The sequence below is a fragment of the Brachycentrus maculatus genome, unplaced genomic scaffold (genome assembly GCF_059751285.1).
Source record: "Brachycentrus maculatus isolate JH-2025_06_01 unplaced genomic scaffold, ASM5975128v1 h1tg000326l, whole genome shotgun sequence".
In the NCBI taxonomy this organism is placed as follows: domain Eukaryota; kingdom Metazoa; phylum Arthropoda; class Insecta; order Trichoptera; family Brachycentridae; genus Brachycentrus; species Brachycentrus maculatus.
The window spans coordinates 1,437,997-1,457,500 of NW_028281075.1; the positions used below are offsets into that span (position 1 = coordinate 1,437,997).

Genomic DNA, 19,504 nt, shown 5'->3' on the forward strand with positions numbered 1-19,504 from the left:
ATTTGGACACACTCAAAATGTTGTATATGGATAACCTGTAATAGGACCTCATAAAGTTTTATTGTGTTTCGTTTTTCTTGCGTCTGCAGTTTTCTAATGATAAAAAAATAATGAAAAAACACTGACAGCATTAAGGGGATATTCGCTAACATAGAATTCATTTCACCGGAGACCACCGGAGAGGCGACATGTCTGTTCGCGCCCGATTTAAAAAAAATGTATGTTGGATTTTTTTTGGTTTGTTAGAATACATAAAGAAAAAAAATACATTTTTAATTCCTTACTTTTCAATAACTCTTTTCTTGTCAAAACTATATAAGTATTTCGAAAAAAAACTTTTATGGCTAGAGAATTGCTCCTTTTGTAAAGTCAATTTAAGATCATTGACAAAATATTTGAGACTGTTAATATGGAATTATCAATGAGGAAGAATATCTAATTTAACATACTCAACCTATAAAGGATTGTGTAAGACTCGTATTGTGTGTATAACAATCGATAATCAATATTTTCATTCATCGTTTTCTTTTGCAAAATTCGCCTTCGTAAAAACGTTGTTTTCGTAAGTTGGTAACGAATGACGTCACAGAAACGAATCCACACTTCTACTATTACAGCTATATAAAGGGATACGCCCCGCAACACACCCGATGACTTAAAATTTTATGACGTATAGCGGTGTCCGTTTTTCATTTTATTAAAATATCTAAAGTATAAACCTTCATATCTCCCTTACTTCTCTACAGATTTCAATGAAAAATACTACCGATAGTCTTGTGATTTTTCATATTAATTTATTAGCCAATAATAACACATCATGAGAATGATCCATTACTCCTTTTGTAAAGTCAATTTAATACCATTGGCAAAATATTGGCCACCGTTAATTATTTTAACTGGATTCTAATAATACCAATATTGATATTTGAGAACTAAATGGAATAACATTGCGTCGTGATTTCCGGAATTATTCTGAAATTTAAGTTTAATGCGCGTTTCTTACCGGATGTAGATTAGCAGTAGCGGTTTACTTGTAACTAACTACCTTGTACTAATGCCACGTGACCACGCCCTAACTCCTATTATTTTTGACTGATAAATTAACGCTTTTAATGTTCGTGATAAACTTCTAATACGAATGGGATGTATTATATTTTTTATTTTAAATATAATATTTTTAATATCTTTATAAAATTAATAAACTTGTTTTCTCCACTTTTTTTATTAATACAATTCAACCTACCGGTTTCAACAATACATTGTCATACACTTTTCTATATTTCACAGTAAATTTTTGTAAATTTTTGCTTTATTGGCCGTACTCGCCGATATCATTTCTACTTTATTGACGAGTATGGCCAATAAAGTAAAAATGTACAAAAAATTTACTGTGAAATATAGAAAACTGTATGACAATGTATTGTTGAAACCGGTAGGTTGAATTGTAATAATAAAAAAAATGGTGAAAACAAAGTTTATTAATTTTACAAAGATATTATAAAATATACCAAAGTATCTGCGGAAACCATTCAAGAAATAATATATTTAATTAAAATTTACTTTTTAAATACCACTATTTCTTAAAATCTACTGTGAGACGTGTTTCGATGCATTGCCCATCATTTTTGAACACCGCAAAGCCGGTTGTGCACTACACGGAATTTTACCGTCCGGCAGACCGGTTTTGAAAAATGAAAACGACTACGACAGTTTAGCGTAATCGAATTTACGCGCAACGTGTTCACGCACTGATCAAGAGCACCGATCCGAAGAAAGATGTACAAAAGCACAAGCCAATCTAAGCCAATCATCCGTTTTATAAGCTAACTGACGTGCTGGACGGTAAAATTCCGTGTAATTCCGTGTAGTGCATAAACGCCCTAACGGTGTTAGAAAATGATGCGGAATGCATCGAAACACGTGTCACAAAAAAAAGTGGTATTTACTATGAAAATTTTAATTAAAAATGGATAAGTTTTACCACAAACTGACACTCTTTCATTTTATAAATCATTTTCATCTCATAAAATATACATACAGAATAAAATAACAACCATGTATTTTTTCCACTAGAATTTTATTTGACACAGTTCCAACAAGAAATGTCAGTATAAAAATTCAATCTAATATACATACAAAATCTTTCGTCCGCCTCCGTAGTGTAATGGTCAGCACACTCGGCTACCGGTCTGGAGATCCCGGGTTCGATTCCCAGGGGGGAGGAGGTCAAATAAGTGATTTTCTCACTCCAATATTTATTTAATATCATCCTGGACTGGTTCCTGAAGCGGATGGCTGATCATATGTATTGACGATCAAGATAACACTGCTTTTATATGATGCAGTGCCCTATGCGCCATTGGGGTGCGGATAATGGTTTGAAGAAGAAGAAAATTTGACGTAATTAATTTTTTTCTTAAAATATTGTTAAATTGAAAAGTTAAGTTTTTCTTCGAAATAAATATATGATTTAAAAAAAAATAGTTATTGTAAAGTAAGCACTCAACAAAAATGTTTAAAATGTATTTTCAATATAAATAAAAGTCAAATGCAATCATATTTCTTTTTTTAATTGCGCGCTGAAACACGGCCAACTGTTCGCGTTCTGGTTTAAATCGATCGAAATCTGAGCCTTAAAAATTTTAAGTGAAATAAACTTAAGGCAAGTTTTCATTGAAACATTTTCCAAAACCACAAAATAACTGACCAAAAGCAAATCTGCCAACATTGTCAAAAATGCGAGCGTGTGTGCGAAGTTTGTAACGCAATTCATCAATATAGAGGTCATTTAGATATTGTGGATAAAAAGTATACTTAAATTTAATTTATTTTTTTCATGAAATCCTTTTGCAATCGAGTGGTTTCCTCTAAAATCGAGTCCAATCTCGGAAATGCATTCTACTTACTACTTTTATTTTAATTAAGTTATATTTATTGCAAACCTTGAAGTAAAACCTCTAAGATTCATGTGGCATATGCGTCAACATAAAAATAACATAATATAAAATTTTCCATAAAGGAAACTGACAATTTTAAATGAAACCAATTGCAGATACCGGCCATAAAATCAAAGTCATTTCGCTACTTACACAGAGATGGCGTAAATTTATTAAAATATCTACTTCAAAAATTGCATATATTTTCTTGAACATAATTGTGTAAGTATTGACATTTCTTTTTTTAAACCCCAGTAAAGAAAACATTCGGTTATAATGATAATAAATATAATATATTTGATAAGTAGACAAAAAAAAGATACGATACGTGATTGCAGACCATTTTCCATGTAACGCGGTGGAATAGCGTTTTGGCACATTTTTTTACGGATATATTTTTTTAAATTTTCAAATTCAATTACACGAAACAATATTTGTGCTTGCGTAATTACAATATATATATTTATACATATAATTCGTCAAAATTATAAAACATGGTATTATAATGAATATTTATATATTTTTTTGTTGTAAAAAGCTTGACATAAGTGAGTTCCAGGACCATTATTGTTTAAAAAAAAGCCCTGCATGATAGTATTATGTACCGTAAGATCGACATGATTTAAAGTAGCAATAATATAATACAATAAACACATGTTTTTAAAAATCTCGATTTGATGTAGTTATTTACAACTTTGTATAGTACAGGTTTTCATACAAATGGTAACGTTTTGGACATTTAGTTTTCTCTTTGCAAAAAACAGTGTGAAGATATAATGTCATAGATTTTTTTTCTTGTCAAGGGTAACAAAAAACAGTTTGTGCATATCGCTCACTCCTTTCAAGAACGTCATAAATCAAACATCGTAAATTTTCAGTTGTGCATGTTTTCGGAATGCTCAGAAAATGTACTATATCCCAGCAAAACAGGCATATTTTATAACTAATATTTATCCGCTACAGGGCAGAAAGTATTGTTTTTGCATTTTGAAGAAAAGGTATTGTTTAATTATTTTTTTGAAAATACTAAGTATTTTTCAAATGTAGAAAAAACCTTCAGGTTTTACCCAAAAATATCTGTTGCACAGTCAAAAGTTCAATACGTGGCTTGAAATTTGTTTTTAATACCTTGTATTATATTTTTCAATCAAATCAAGTTTTTTTTATTTATGACGTTCTTGAAAGGAGTAAGCGATATAATACCATTTCTTGGCAAGGGTCAAACATCTTTTCAATGAACCTACCATTGATGGGGCACCGTATGTATAAATTCCTACACATAACTCCCATGATATTTTCAATCGTTCTTAGTATGATGTTAATACTCGTATATATTATATAATGACACATTTTTAATTAAAGCGGAGCGCCGGCTAAGAACCACTGTTTTAAATCATATCCCTACACAAGTAGTTCATGAGTCGACCGCTAGAGGCCTGTGACGGTCGGTCGACAAGTGCCAAAACAAAACCAAAAAAATATAAAATAACCCAAAAAATATATTACGACACAATGTTTTACTTAATTTAAAAAACGTAAATTTTCAGGGGGGCTTGTGTTGTTTTGTATCTAAAAGGGGGTCATGGGTCAAATAAGTTTGGGTTCCTTTGGTCTTGACATATCCCTCACTCCTTTCAAGAACGTCATAAATCAAAAAACTTGATTTTCCAGGAGAACGTTTTTAAAGTTTAAAAATATAATACAATGTATCAAAAATAAATATCAAACCATTTATTGAACTTTTTACTGTGCAACAGATCTTTTTGGGTAAAACCTAAAGGTTTTTTCTCCATTTGAAAAATATTTAGTAAATATCAAAAAATAATTAAACAATACCTTTTCTTCAAAATATGCCACTTTTTATTAAGTTGAAAATATGCCACTTTTGCTAGGATATTGTACATTTTCTGGGCATTCCGAAAACATGCACAACTTAAAATTGACGATTTTTTATTTATGACGTTCTTGAAAGGAGTGAGCGATATATGGTCATTATTAACCACTTCTGTGGTCAACCTCTTGGAAAAAAGCGGGTCAAAAAGCCACCCTTTTTTTTCACTATTAAGTTTGGATTTGGATAAGTGTTGGCATTGTACGTCGAATTGTCAGTAAAGTGAAAATACGACACGTATCACTCAACGCGCGCGATGCGTTCTCTAAACTTGTGGGGGAATGACCCGAGCTGGATTCGGGCAAATCACTATAAAAAGTTTTGTGTACGATATGCCCGAACTGGATTCGGGCAAATCACTGTATTAGCAAAATACTTACCCGAATAGTATTCGGGCAAATCACACAAGGGGTTAAAGCATATACATGCTATTATTGAGCAATTGCTAAATAGTAACATGTGTGTACGTACTTTGGTAGACATAAGCATGCAAAAATCGAACGACTGACGATTTTTAAGCATGAGGGGTATACTCTAAACGAATCTGAACAGGTTTGCTTATGGCCATACTAGTATCAATTTATGTAAACGAGCATGCTTGATTAGTAGCGTGTGTATCTGTACATTCATATCTAAGAATCTAGCGAACAAAACTTTGTATTGCCTTCGTAAAATTAACGATCGACTTAATAAGTTCTAGTGATTCAAGAACAATGTTTCTAAATTGGTTCATATACATAGAACTTGAGTAAAATTTGAGTAGTTTTGTTGTCAATCATGGGTAGAATTGGTGAATGTTGAATCACTTAAACGAGACTGTTACGGTCGTAACTGCCCAGACTTCCATATTGTTCTTAATCTTTGTTGAGGTATCAAAAAATAATATGAAAAATAACTCCTATAATTGGAGATAATCCAGATTTGTGAAAAAGTATTTGGACACACTCAAAATGTTGTATATATGTGTAAATTTGGAGCAGGTATTAAAACAAACTGTTTTTCCACATTTTTAGAGGGGATATCTTTGTCACGAAAAATTGTAATCCATCTTTAGTATGTTTTATTTTGATGACATAATCTGTATTGATGACAGATTTGTCAATGAAATACTATAAATCTTTAGAGCCAATAAAAAATGGTTGTTTCTTCCCTTTTGATTAACATGTAAATGGTAAATAAAATGTAATTTGCTTTCAAAATGTTATTGTAATAAATGACAAAAGAAATAAGTTAATAAATAAATATATATATTTTTTAAATTTGTTAAATTTTCTAAAACACTCATCTTTAAATTCACAAAGAATTTTATTATGGTACATTAAAACAACGACTATTTATCATAATTTAAGTTACTTCTAAGTGCTGGTATGAACGTCCATTTTTTATCATAACCAATATATAAATTAATAATACTGATTTACCTATACTAAAATGAACATTCTTGATTTTATTTAAGAATAAATAATACTTAAGTATCCTATAAAAAGTAAACATTTTGCAATGAAATATACTTCGAATGGGAAATAAAGATTATACTTTGTAATTAAGATTAATACCTAAAAAAATAATTTATTGCATTAAAAAATATATGTTTAGTCTATTTTAGCAATATTTTTAGGATTGTAGGATATTTCTGTGCTGATCAGCTAGGGAAAATAGTAAAAAATCGTTTCATTACCACAATCACCTTGTAATTTCTTTAGTTTGAACTTTTATTACATCCTTGATTACAAAATAATTATTGTTTAGTAAAACAAAATCCTATGTTGTCTTCTATCATACCTTTTCAGGCAAAAACAACAAATACGGTGATCTGTTCATGGTTTATCGTTTTCCTAATTTGAAACAGGTTCATATTGAGTTCTGTTTATAAGTGCTAAACGAAAAGTCTTTTCTTATGCAAGGACATTATTACTATGCTGTAAAAAATATTATTGTGTTAAAAAAACTGAATAATAATGTTTATGAAGCCAGACGATGATTTTAAATAGGTAGCTAGTAAATTGTTGGCATTAGAGTGATTGTGACTACCGTTTGGAACCTTTCTAATAGATAAAAATATATATTTTTTTTGAAATGAGGAATGAAAATTACACTCAAATTTATTATGCGAAAATTACACCAGACGCATGAGCGGCAAAAGAATCAAGAAGAATAATCCAAAAGACAGTTTGTATATTCCCGCCGAGTTGCAAAGGTTGTCCTTGCAGACTCCACAGCCATTGATATCCCTTTCATTTCCCAAAAACTTCTTGCAGATGATGTCGTTATTAACATCTTCTTCCTCCAGCTTGAGACAGCCTCGCTTCGTTCTCGTCTCATCTTCTTCTACAAATGAAAAATAGTAATATTAAACTATTATTGTAGGAATAAAAAAACAGAATTTTAAACATAATATAATAAATTATCCATTGTGTACAACATTTTGAGTATGTCCAAATACTTGTTTATATATCTGGATTATCACCAATTATATATAATAAAATGAAAAGGTTATTTTCTAGCATTTCTCATGTATGTGATTATAATCCAGAATTTTGACCTCACATACAAATGAAAGAGTTTCTGCTCAATAAATAGCTTATTTGTGACGTTTGTGACACAATATACAATGTTAAATGGAAAATTTGTGGTTTGGTTTTATTTATGTAGTTCCAAGGGACACTTCTTATTCTTTTATCATCATTTACAAAATTGAGACAAGAGTGACGTAACATCTCATAACGTATAAAGTAGTCTGTATCCAGAGTCAATAACTAATGTGAGAGATGCACCGTTTATCATTCACGTGGCGCATCAACATCCAATTGAAGCCTTTTAAATTACAGATTTGATTGATTTCTCAACACAGACGAAGAACTTATTAAATCAATCTGGGTATTTACAGGTCTTGCGACCTGTCTATGTCTATGTATCACTTCATTCACTATTCACAGTTTTTGACCATTCAACAAACCACAATCCATTTGACAGGAGATTTCACACTAAATCTCAGTGCTGACATCTGGTATTGAAAACAAGTTTCGAGTTAGTGAGATTCGAAGGCTTGTTATACAAATATTATCTGTTTAAATTTATCCAAGAAAAAAATATTAGAATAAAAAGACTAAATAATAAAAATAAGTTCTTACCTTTGTACACAACCTTTATGCATCTCCATTCATCACCCTCTTCCGCCTTTAGTCTTCTGACCGAAAATACATTTGGATTTCTGAATGATCGTCCTGGTGCGATTGGGGGGTTTATTGGAGGGTTTGTTGGGGGGTTTGTTGGAGGGTTTGTTGGGGGATTTGTTGGGGGATTTGTTGGGGGGTTTGTTGGAGGGTTTGTTGGGGGATTTGTTGGGGGATTTGTTGGGGGGTTTGTTGGAGGGTTTGTTGGAGGGTTAGTAGGTGGGTTTGTTGGAGGGTTTGTTGGGGGATTTGTTGGGGGGTTTGTTGGAGGGTTTGTTGGGGGATTTGTTGGGGGATTTGTTGGGGGGTTTGTTGGAGGGTTAGTAGGGGGGTTTGTTGGAGGGTTTGTTGGAGGGTTTGTTGGAGGGTTAGTAGGGGGGTTTGTTGGAGGGTTAGTTGGGGGGTTTGTTGGGGGGTTTGTTGGAGGGTTAGTAGGGGGGTTTGTTGGAGGGTTTGTTGGAGGGTTAGTAGGGGGGTTTGTTGGAGGGTTTGTTGGAGGGTTTGTTGGGGGGTTGGTTGGAGGGCTTGTTGGTGGTGAAGATCCGCATTCCAATTTTTTTTCCTTATAATCATCATTGCACTCTACACCATCACAATTGTAGCATTCTAACGATTTTCCTGTAATAAAAACGTATATTGTAATATTTATTTTAGATAAATCAAATTAAACTTAACTAGTTTGAAATAGATTTATATTATCCACTGACACTTCGTGATGGAATTGCATTTTTAATATATTATTAGATTAAAACCAATATTTGTAGCTTTTCCACTTTTTTTATTTGACCAGCTACCGGGTTTCGTCGTTACCGACATCATCAGACTGGTGGGAGGCTATACAGATTGTTATGTTATATATAAAACAAGGCAGGAGTTGATAACCATGAAATTAATTTCTTTACAACATTTTGAGTGTGTCCAAATACTTGTTCACAAAATCTGGATTATCTCCAATTGACGGTTGTAAGCCCCGTAAATGCCCAGACTTCCATATTCTTCTTCATCTTTGATGAGATGTCAAAAAATAAATTAATTTCTCAATAAAATTATATCAAATCATGGTTATCAACTCCTGCCTTGTTTTATATATAACATAACAATTTATAACGACGAAACCCGGTCGCTGGTCAAGTAAAAAAAGTGGAAAAGCTAAAAATATTGGTTTTAATCTAATAATATATTAACTATGTTTTGAATATTAAAAGCATTAACTTTGTGGATCATCTTGATAAATTATTTCGAGAAATAAAAATACTTTGTACTCTGATCCACTCACATTTTTATTTTACCAACTAGTTTCGGCAACAACCTGTTGCCCTCTTCAGGGTTACAAATGTAATGTAGTTATAAATGTAACCCTGAAGAGGGCAACAGGTTGTTGCCGAAACTAGTTGGTAAAATAAAAATGTGAGTGGATCAGAATACAAAGTATTTTTATTTCTCGATATAATTTATATATTAACTAGTTTGATGCGATTAAGAAAATGGCTTGAATAACGTTAATAGACGGCAATGACACTTAGGCAAAAATTAACAAATTGACATAAATTAAATTACGCTTTTGATTATAACCACTAAAAATATTAAAGCAATTATATTATACGTATCAAATCAAAGTTTTTGTTCCAATTTAAGGCATTTCGAAACTGTCTACAGATAAAGTATTTTCGGAAACTAAAATTATACCACAAACAAAATTAAATGAGAGCTGGCAGAAGTAACAAAAGTAGTCGAGTATACCGAAAAGATATAATATTATTTATTGTAACTGCAGACAGTTGGTAGAATTCCATATTGAATCGTTGGGTAATATATCCAAAATAAAACAAGGTTTGTTGGATTGAATTCTACATTTATTTATGTATATGTTAATACGTGACGCGTTTCGTCTTCTTAGGACATTATCAAACACTGACTTAAAATATTATATTCTAACAAAAATAGCTATTATTAGGTCTAGGAGTATATAAAATGGTGGATATTTCGGTGGAAAATGTGGATTTTATGAATTTGAGATGGTATGAGATAACTTACATTTTTTTACATATGGATTTTTAACTACATTGCTTATCTTAACATTCATAGAAATCCACATTACCCACCGAAATACTAACCATTATATGTACTCCTAGACCTAATATAATAATAGCAATTATTGTTAGTAAATAAGGACATTTCATAAATATTTTTAGCCAGTGTTTGATAATGTTCTAAGAAGACGAAACGCTTCACGTATTAACATATACATAAATAAATGTAGAATTCAATGCAACAAACCTTGTTTTGACTAACTAACTAACCATCACGCCGCTTCCCCGCAGGAGTAGGCAGAGAGAATAGAGCGCCACACCACTCTGTCCTTGCAAACATTCTTCGCCTCTTCCACGTTCGTCCATCTCCTCATACATACCCGCCGATTGACCACTTTCAAGTATTTGGCATACCTGATCGTGCCATGTTTTTCTCGGTCTTCCTCTGCTTCTTTTCCCAATAACATTCGCCTCATAAATTTGTTTTACCGTTCTTTCCTCACTCATTCGTTCTACATGTCCAAACCATCTCAAAACACCTTTCTTAATTTTATCGATAATGCTCATCTCAGCTTTGCATTCCTTCCTTATTTCACTATTCGCACATCTATCATACATCGTTTTGTCGCACATTCTTCTGAGAGATCGCATTTCGACTGCATTCAGTCTACTTTCATCCTTCTTTTGCCAACTCCATGTTTCACTTCCATACATTAGGGTTGGAACCAGGACTCCGTTGCGCACTGCCAGTTTAGCTTCCGCTGATAGGTTTTTATTTGCTATAACTGATTTCAGTGCACCATTCACTTTGTTCCCAGCATTCACTCTCCTTTCTATGGCTTTGTTTTATTTTGGATATATTACGTAACAATTAGATATAATATGAGTTCTTTTGTGATTTCAGCCGAGATTAATAAATGAATCATACTGATAGATTGAAATAAAAAAATGGCGCTCTTTTTTTTATAGGCGTAAATTAATTTTTAAACTGTAAATCACGTCAATCTTATCCCGACGGTTGTTTTTTTCTTGAAATAATACGATTATTTATAAAGTAAACCTAGTCGCATTTAAATGTGGCTATAAATACTGCTTTCCTGCTAATAGTGCATAAAAAGAACAAAATTAAATACATAGAATCGTGTGAAGATCAGAAATGATGAACATTTCTACGTATGATTTCGCAATTTAAATGGATAAAAAAAAACATTTAAATAGAATATTATAAAAATATTTCTTTTCTTATAAGGATGCAAGACGTGCTGACCATTACACTACGTCACTGTTCTGGAGGTCACGGGTTCGATTCCCAAGGGGGTCAAATAAATATCAGTGATTTTTTCACTCTAATATTTATTCCATATTACCCTGGACCTGAAGCGGAGGGCTGATCACCTTTCCTTCATGTGTTAATGATCAATACAACTCTGCATTTGTATGATGCGGTGTCCTATGCACCATTGGGGTGCGGATAAGGGTTTGAATGAATAAGGATGCAAATTACGAATAACATCATTGATTGATATTCTCAATAACGTTGTATATATATCGTTATATTACTCAATAATGTTATAAATATAAATAATTAAAAACCAGCTTGTCTGCGTCGAAATCCCCGATGCAGCATTTGTAGCGATATATTGGTTATGTAATATCGCTCACTCCTTTCAAGAACGTCATAAATCAAAAATTGTCAATTTTCAGTTGTGTATGTTTTCGGAATGCCCAGAAAATGTAGTATATATTTTTAACTTAATATTTACCCGCTACAGGGCAGAAAGTGTTGTTTTTGCTTTTCGAAGTAAAGGTATTGTTTAATTTTTTTTTAAATATACTAAATATTTTTTAAATGGAGAAAGAACCTTTAGGTTTTACCAAAAAGATCTGTTGTACAGTAAAAACTTCAATAAGTGGCTTGATATTTATTTTTAATACATTGTATTATATTTTTAATCTTTAAAAACGTTCTCCTGAAAAATCAAGTTTTTTGATTAATGACGTTCTTGAAAGGAGTGAGCGATATGTTTTTACTACCCAGGTTTTTCATTTCAATATATCCATCTACATCTCTAATAATATACATACTATATCAAGCCAAAAAATCCAATTTAGAGGAAAAATATTTAAACATATATTCCGCGGTACATTTTCCTGAGTTACCCAAGTTTTTTTACCGTACAATAAAAATTTTCCAACACTTATTCCTACCCAATAGTACATGGGGCATTGCATCGCCTAGAAGCAGTGTTATCTTGATCGTAAAGTAAAGGGAGGAATACAGTGATCAGCTCTACGCTTCAGGTACCAGTCCAAGATAATAAATAGTGAAAATTCACTAATATTATATATAACTTGATCCTTCTGGGAAGCCAACCCGGAACCTCCAGCACGCTAGTAAAACGTGCTGACCACTTTATTACGCAGGTGGACAGATAAGTTTTTTTTTTATTATTATAAGTTGAATCTAAATACACAATGAATTAAATACGAAGTACAATGATTAAAGACTACATGTTTTATACCACTTGAGTTTTATTAAAGACTACATGTTTCAGAAGTTAAACTTCCATCACTCAGGTCTGTATAATAACTTATTATGTATAGTTACTATACAGACCTGAATGATGGAAGTTTAACTTCCGAAACATGTAGTTATTAATAAAACTCAAGTGGTATAAAATGAGTGTTTGCTTTAATCATTGTAACATGTCTTACCACAAAGTTAATGCCGACACAATAAATAAAATACGAAATATATGTTTAAAAACAAAAATTTGACGATTTAAGGCGAGTACATTGGAACCTCTTATAACAAGCACCTCTCGTAACAAGTAATTCGCATAGCGAGAAAAAAAAGTGAAAAAGTTGCTCCCTTAACAAGCGATATTTCGCATAATGAGTTACAGAGAAAGGGCGAGTCCCTTTTGCACGGCATTTACTCGTGAGCGGGGACTTCCGCGCAAGTAAAAACAAAAAATGTTCGTGTGTTTCATTTAACGAGCAACAATCTGGTACGTATTATGGTCGTTATGAGAGTATCTTCTGTATATCAAGTCCGAATTCTTCTTTAGGGATGACACCCTGCAGGCAGCCGACTTAGGGGTAAAAACGTCACAGAATATTCACTAATAAATTGCACTTTGAACCTGAAGGAGCCAGGAGTAGCACCATCACCAGAGTGACCGGGAACAGCATGATGGCTGATGATGTGATCCCCTCGCTCGCAGCTTCACAAGTAACTTAAGTGCAACCTCGTAAACTCCCTTTTATTGATTTTTGGTTCGTTATCAGCTCGCTAATTTTGTTTATATCTAAATAGATAATCAGTTTGAACTGAGGAAAAGATAATGGTTGTCACGATTTGATTTGTGAACACATATCTACGAGAGTGAAAAATTCAGCTATTAGAAGTAATATACAATGAAGAACATCAGAATCACTATTAATTTCAAAACAAGTTGATATAAAAAATCTAAAAACTAATTAACTAACTATCACGTCGCTTCCCCGCAGGCAGAGAGAACAGAATACCATGCTGATATGTTTTTGCCAATAATCGTCACCATTTCCACATTCATGCATCTCCTCATACATACTTGTACCCACCTTAATATGTTTTACTCCGATCTTTCAAACTTTAAAGCTAAATTGTTCGAAATCTTATAAACCTAAAAGGGTAATTCTATTCCCTGTCCTTTCCTTTTCTTCTTTTCCTATCACTGTCATGTCTTTTTCTCTTTATCCCATCCTTGTCTCATGTCTCTTCTTATATAGACTTTTCTTATGCATAGGTGTGAAGAACTGTAATTGGTACTCAGGATTTTTTTTTCTATTCTGATTTATCATATATTGTAACTTTTGTTTTTCCTTCCAATAAAATAAAATAAAATACCCGCGGATTATTTCGACTTCTGTCCAGACCACTCTAAAATATTTTAAGCACTTTCAAATAGATTTCGATTTTGTACTGGCATTTCTTGATGGAACTGCATTTTATAGAATAAAATAACAAATAAATAATTTTATTGTCCGCCTCCGTAGTGAAATGGTCTGCTACCGTTCTGTAGGTCCCGGGTTCGATTCCCAAGAAGGGTAAAATAAATATTAGTGATTTTTTACTGTTATATTTATTTAACATTACCCTGGACTGGTACCTGAAGCGGAGGGCTGATCACCTTTCCTTCATGCGTAAACGATCAAGATAACACTGCGTTTATATGACGCAGTGCCCTATGCACCATTTGGGTGCGGGTAAGGGTTTTATTATTATATTAAATATTTTTTTACATGAATTTTATTTGACCAGCAACCGGGTTTCGTCGTAACCGACATCATCAGACTGATCATGTCGGTTACGATCACATAGTTGTTACTTTATTCCACTTTCAAATATTTGATCTTGTCAAGATTTTTTTTCAGTAAAACTCATACAGTGTTATGTCCGCCTTCGTAGTGTAATGGTCAGCAGGCTTGGCTACCATTCTGGAGGGCGCGGGTTCGATTCCCAGGAGGGGTCAAATAAATGAAAGTGATTTTTTCACTCTAATATTTATTCAATAGTACCCTGGACTGGTACCTGAAGCGGAGGGCTAATCACCTTTCCTCCATGTGTTAACGATCAAGATTACACTGCGTTTATATGATGCGGTACCCTATGCAGCATTGGGGTGTGGATAAGGGTTCGAAGAATTACTTATCAATTTTTTATTCAAGCATTCAATTAAAGTTGTATATTTTTCATAATTTTATTCAAAAACCCTACTAGACCCATATTCCCATCTGAAATTCGACTCCAAAAACTTTACCTAAATATTTACCCGTGATACCCGTGATTGTATCAATCACGAAAAATGTACATTTAAAAGAAATATTCGTAGATCTTCTTGAACAAGGAGTATGTATATTGGCTTAGCTTGTTGGTATAAAGATTTTTTTTTAACTCTTTATTCCAGCTTATATCTTTCCACCAATTAAATGTTTATTACAGCGTTTTTTTTAACTCGTGTCACATCATGTTAAAGGGTTAAGGAGGCGAGGTCCGAATTAATAGGTACCTACGTAAAATTCATTTAAAAAATTGAAGAATACTGATTGAATGAAAAATAAATTTGTGAGGCGAATGTAATTGGGAAAAGAAGCAGAGGAAGACCGAGAAAAACATGACACAATCAGGTATGCCAAATACTTGAAAGTGGTCAGGTTAGGAGTCGTAACAATCGGCGGGTATGTATGAGGATATGCATGAACGTGGAAGAGGCGAAGAATGTTTGCAAAGACAGAGTGGTGTGGCGTTCTATTATCTCTGCCTACCCCTGCGGGGAAGCAGCGTGATGGTTAATTAGTTTTTTTTTTAATTGTTTTGCAATGAGAGTTGTCAAAAGGCACCAAAGAAAGCAGTGGATCAGAAAAATAAGGGATGTTTTTTAAACGATTGTTTTTTTGCACTTTTTCGTCTGAAACATTTATGAATCAAAATATTATTTTTGATACAAACAATATTTTATCATTGTGAAAAATAATATTCTTTATCAGTTTTGACTCATTAGCAAGTCATACAATATGTCACGCTCTAAATATAGAATTATTTTTACAAAATCCGAAGCGATTAATTATTATAAATATAATTTTCAATTACGGGAAATAAAATATATTTGTTTATGCGTTATTCTCATTTATATTAAAAAAATTATTTCATTTTACTTAAAAATACGTAAATTCCACCATTTCTTAAAACCTAAATTGTTACACTTTTTTCAATGCATTCTGCATCATCTACAAACATTGTATTGCGGAATGCATCGAGCCACGTCTCATAATTAGATTTTGAGTAATACGGTAAAACTTGAATAAAAAAAGGACAGATATTACCACAAAGTGACAAAATATCAATATATTTTATTTTATTTTATTTTTTGACCCTCATCAGTACCCAATGGTGCATAGGGCACTGCAAAGTAGTACGTTGGTAATTGTGTTTTGTCGGTATGCCTACAATTACTTCTCGATCCAACGAAGGAAATTGACTAAAAATTGAGATCATTTTCAGACGATCTGGATCTCTATAAACCTTAATAAAGTCTATTTAAATTTCTTGGATTTTCTGGGCCGTTTACAATGTTATTAGTTTTATGATATTTTGCAGTTGTCTCGAAAGAATAATTGAGTAAAATGTATTCTTAAACATACTGCGCTGATGATAGTCCCTGCAATGTCGGCTAAGTATTGATACACAATAGTCCCAGTCTATTCTTCTGTCTTCCATATGCTATGCTAATATTAGCAACATTGATCTTATAAATAGTCTGGATCATCTAAAAAATCAAAGCATCCGTTTCATTTTCAATTAAAAAATATGACCATGTATCATCTCGCACGGAACTAAAATTGCTTGACTTCAACCAGCGCATACTCGTAAATATTTAATTTCTCACGCTACTTGATGATATTCTTCACAACCTCAATGCACCTAAATATCTTTCTAAAAACTTTATACATCTCTTAAATCATGGTCAATCACTTCTAACACTTTCCATTCCTCGCCATAACACATCATTCTTCAGTAATTCCTTTTCTGTCCAAGCGGCCAGACTATGACCAGAATTACCTCTCCTTGAAATGCACCCTTTCTTATAACTTTTAAGAAACATATGAGAAATCACTATCTTTCATTAGAATCCTAACTGTCCATCAAACTTCTTCCCTTAGGTTTTCCCTCTACCTTCTTCTCCAAACTTTCTTTTTCTTTTGCCTCCCTTATTATCATCAATTTGTAATTTATGTTTTTTTTAATGTTCAAGTACTATCTACCTTCTGATTGCAAACAGCTATACATATATGGTATCAAACGTTTTGATCAATATCACTAGTCTGTTTTTGGTTGGTTGGAAGATACTGCTTTTTAGCGATAAGCCCGCTAATGTACTTATTTCTTTTGTGTACATGAAGTTAAAATAAATATATAAATAGCATAGTATCCTTAAAACAAATAATACGAAATTAGGGAAATTAAATATTAATTCAATTTGAACTGGATAGTGGTAATTGGAATTACTCATTCCTGAGAATTCACTTATTTGCACCACGATAAATCAATAAAAATTGCACAATCTTATCAATATGGCCAGCTAGTCGAGATAATATTCGAATATCATGCCTGAATTGTTGCAGCTATTAGTTTCTGAAAGAATGTGTAAGTGTTAGTGAAATCTCAATACATTTGCATATTTTAATATGTGGTAAATACGTATGTATATATAAAGCAAATGTCCGGGTTCGTGTGTTATAAAATTGATTAAAAACAAGCGATAGGAGGATATTTTCCGATGGTACAATTGATCAAATATCAAACATAAGACCCTTTAGACGCAAAAGGGTTTAAGTTTGATAATAAACATAACAAACATATATACATACAAAATGCTCTAAATTTTAGAGCATTTTGTTTGGATTTTTGTTTATTTTTAACTGTTCAAAATATGCAGTAATTTTAAAAATTTCATTTTTAAAAGATATCATACAAAATAATCATTAATTGAACACCCAACTGTAAGGAACCAGTGAAACACTTTTTTTTTTTAATTACTTGAAAATATGAAATTGTAAATTAAATTTATCACTTGTTCGAAATTCGGTTTTAATTTTATCATTTTATTACACAAATACCAAAATCAAATAATACAAATAGCAAATAGGGGGTGAAAATAAATACTTCATATTTTTTCGTTCTTATATTATATTTATTTAATATAACCTTGGATTGGTAGGTACCTTTAGCCGAGGGTTGATCACCTTTATTTTTATTTTATTTTATTTGTAAATTTTACAGAACAGTAATATAAATACATTTTATTTTTTGACATTTCATCAAAGATGAAGAGAAGAATATGGAAGTCTGGGCATTTACGGGGCTGACGACCGTCATAGGCTGGTTTAAGTGATCACTCTACAAACGTGTAACATTCACCAATTCTACCCATTATTGACATCCACACTACTCATCTTCTTGGAAGTTCTATATATATGAACCAATTCAGAAACCTTGTTCTTGAATCATTAGAATTTTACTAGAGACATCTATTGGTGAGATGTAAAGAAGCTTTTTATTATTTAGACACACTCAAAATGCTGTAAATACATCTTCATTAAAGGTAACAAAAAACGGGTATTTTTACCATTCCACTTACAAATTTTCACATTTGTAATTTAATTTCACCTGGAAGACGGACGGGAGGCAGGAAAAAAGGAAAAGGGAAAGCTCAAAGCATAAGTCCAAAACAAATAGGGACACACCACGCTATGAATATCGACTTACTATGTAAGCGCTCTCATAAAACATTCCCATATTATATCTTGACATGAAGTGAGTTTCGGGACCTATTAAGTTTAAAAAAGTTCTGGATTTACGATTCAATATCTTTTTCTCATCTTCTTTTTACCAGGAACAGGTATATTTCTTCATGTATTAAGCGATTAAGATAACACTACTTAAACGAGATGCAGTGCCCGATGTACCATAAGATACAGATATGTATGTGTTAGAAATAATGGGTTGTAATTATGCGCATTGAACTAAAAATCCCGGTTTAAGAAAATTAAACATTGATGCTTCGTCTAAGAAATATTCGTGCTTTAAGGGGATATTCGGTGTTAGTTGCGCAGGACTTCTTACATAGAATTTTTTCCACCAGATACCACCGGAGAGGTCACATGTCTACTCACGCCTGATTTTTTTTAAAGGAAAGTTTATTGGATTTTTGTTTGTTTTTTTAGAATATGTTCATAGTAATAAATCTTAACTTTTCAATAACTCTTTTATTTTCAAAACCATATAATTATTTCGAAGAAAAACTTATTTATTCAATGCAATGGCGGCGTTTAAAGAAAAAATCTATTAAGTAAAATATTACCCGGATTTAGAGAAAACTAAGTTACGACTTAACAAATGCTAAACCTTAATCATCAGTAGCTTCGGATATGAAATAAAAGTCGCATCTAACACACTTATACATTTTAAATATATCAACGTATTTTGAAACACTCTGTACCTACTATACGAAACATGCATCACCAAATAATTGTCTACTTCAATAAGCACCTTGTGTTAACTGTAGAATTAAAAATTTAATCGTTCCAAGAAAACTTAATACGGTAATTGAGATAAAATTTGAAATTTCTAAGAAATTTATCGATAAAATCATAAAAAATTGAAAAGCAGAAAACCGAAAGATAAAATCATCTTTATGGTTTAATATTGATCTATTTATTGGAAAAAATGTGTGCTTTTAATTTATAAAACTACTCTTATTTTAACATTAATTTAATGTTAACTTGAGAATAATATTAACATTATTATTAAAGTTACATACTGTTTTGTAGGAAATGCTTAAAACCATCTGTAACAAACTTTATTTTATTTACTTATGAATTTCATATATAATATATATATTTATATATATTTATATATATATATATATA

The 19,504-nt window shown here is 32.0% G+C and overlaps 1 protein-coding gene across 1 annotated transcript; it reads right to left on the reverse strand.

Moving 5' to 3' along the window:
• Window positions 1–6,496: 6,496 nt before the first annotated feature.
• Window positions 6,497–13,282, reverse strand: LOC148304229 (uncharacterized). The gene is made up of 3 exons (XM_088268683.1): window positions 13,177–13,282; window positions 7,959–8,618; window positions 6,497–7,155 (listed from the first exon to the last, which is right to left on the reverse strand). The coding sequence occupies exons 1-3, from the start codon at window positions 13,223–13,225 to the stop codon at window positions 6,944–6,946; spliced, it is 921 nt and encodes a 306-aa protein (XP_088124809.1). The 5' UTR covers window positions 13,226–13,282; the 3' UTR covers window positions 6,497–6,943.
• Window positions 13,283–19,504: the final 6,222 nt, after the last annotated feature.

Bases quoted from the DNA above. Each gene is read 5' to 3' on its own strand.
- LOC148304229 (XM_088268683.1), bottom strand. From the start codon at position 13,225: ATGCTGTTCCCGGTCACTCTGGTGATGGTGCTACTCCTGGCTCCTTCA. The intron at 8,619-13,176 runs GTTCAAAGTGCA...TTTTTATTACAG, and splicing joins GCTACTCCTGGCTCCTTCAG to GAAAATCGTTAGAATGCTAC. The intron at 7,156-7,958 runs GTAAGAACTTAT...TTTCATTTGTAG, and splicing joins CATAAAGGTTGTGTACAAAG to AAGAAGATGAGACGAGAACG.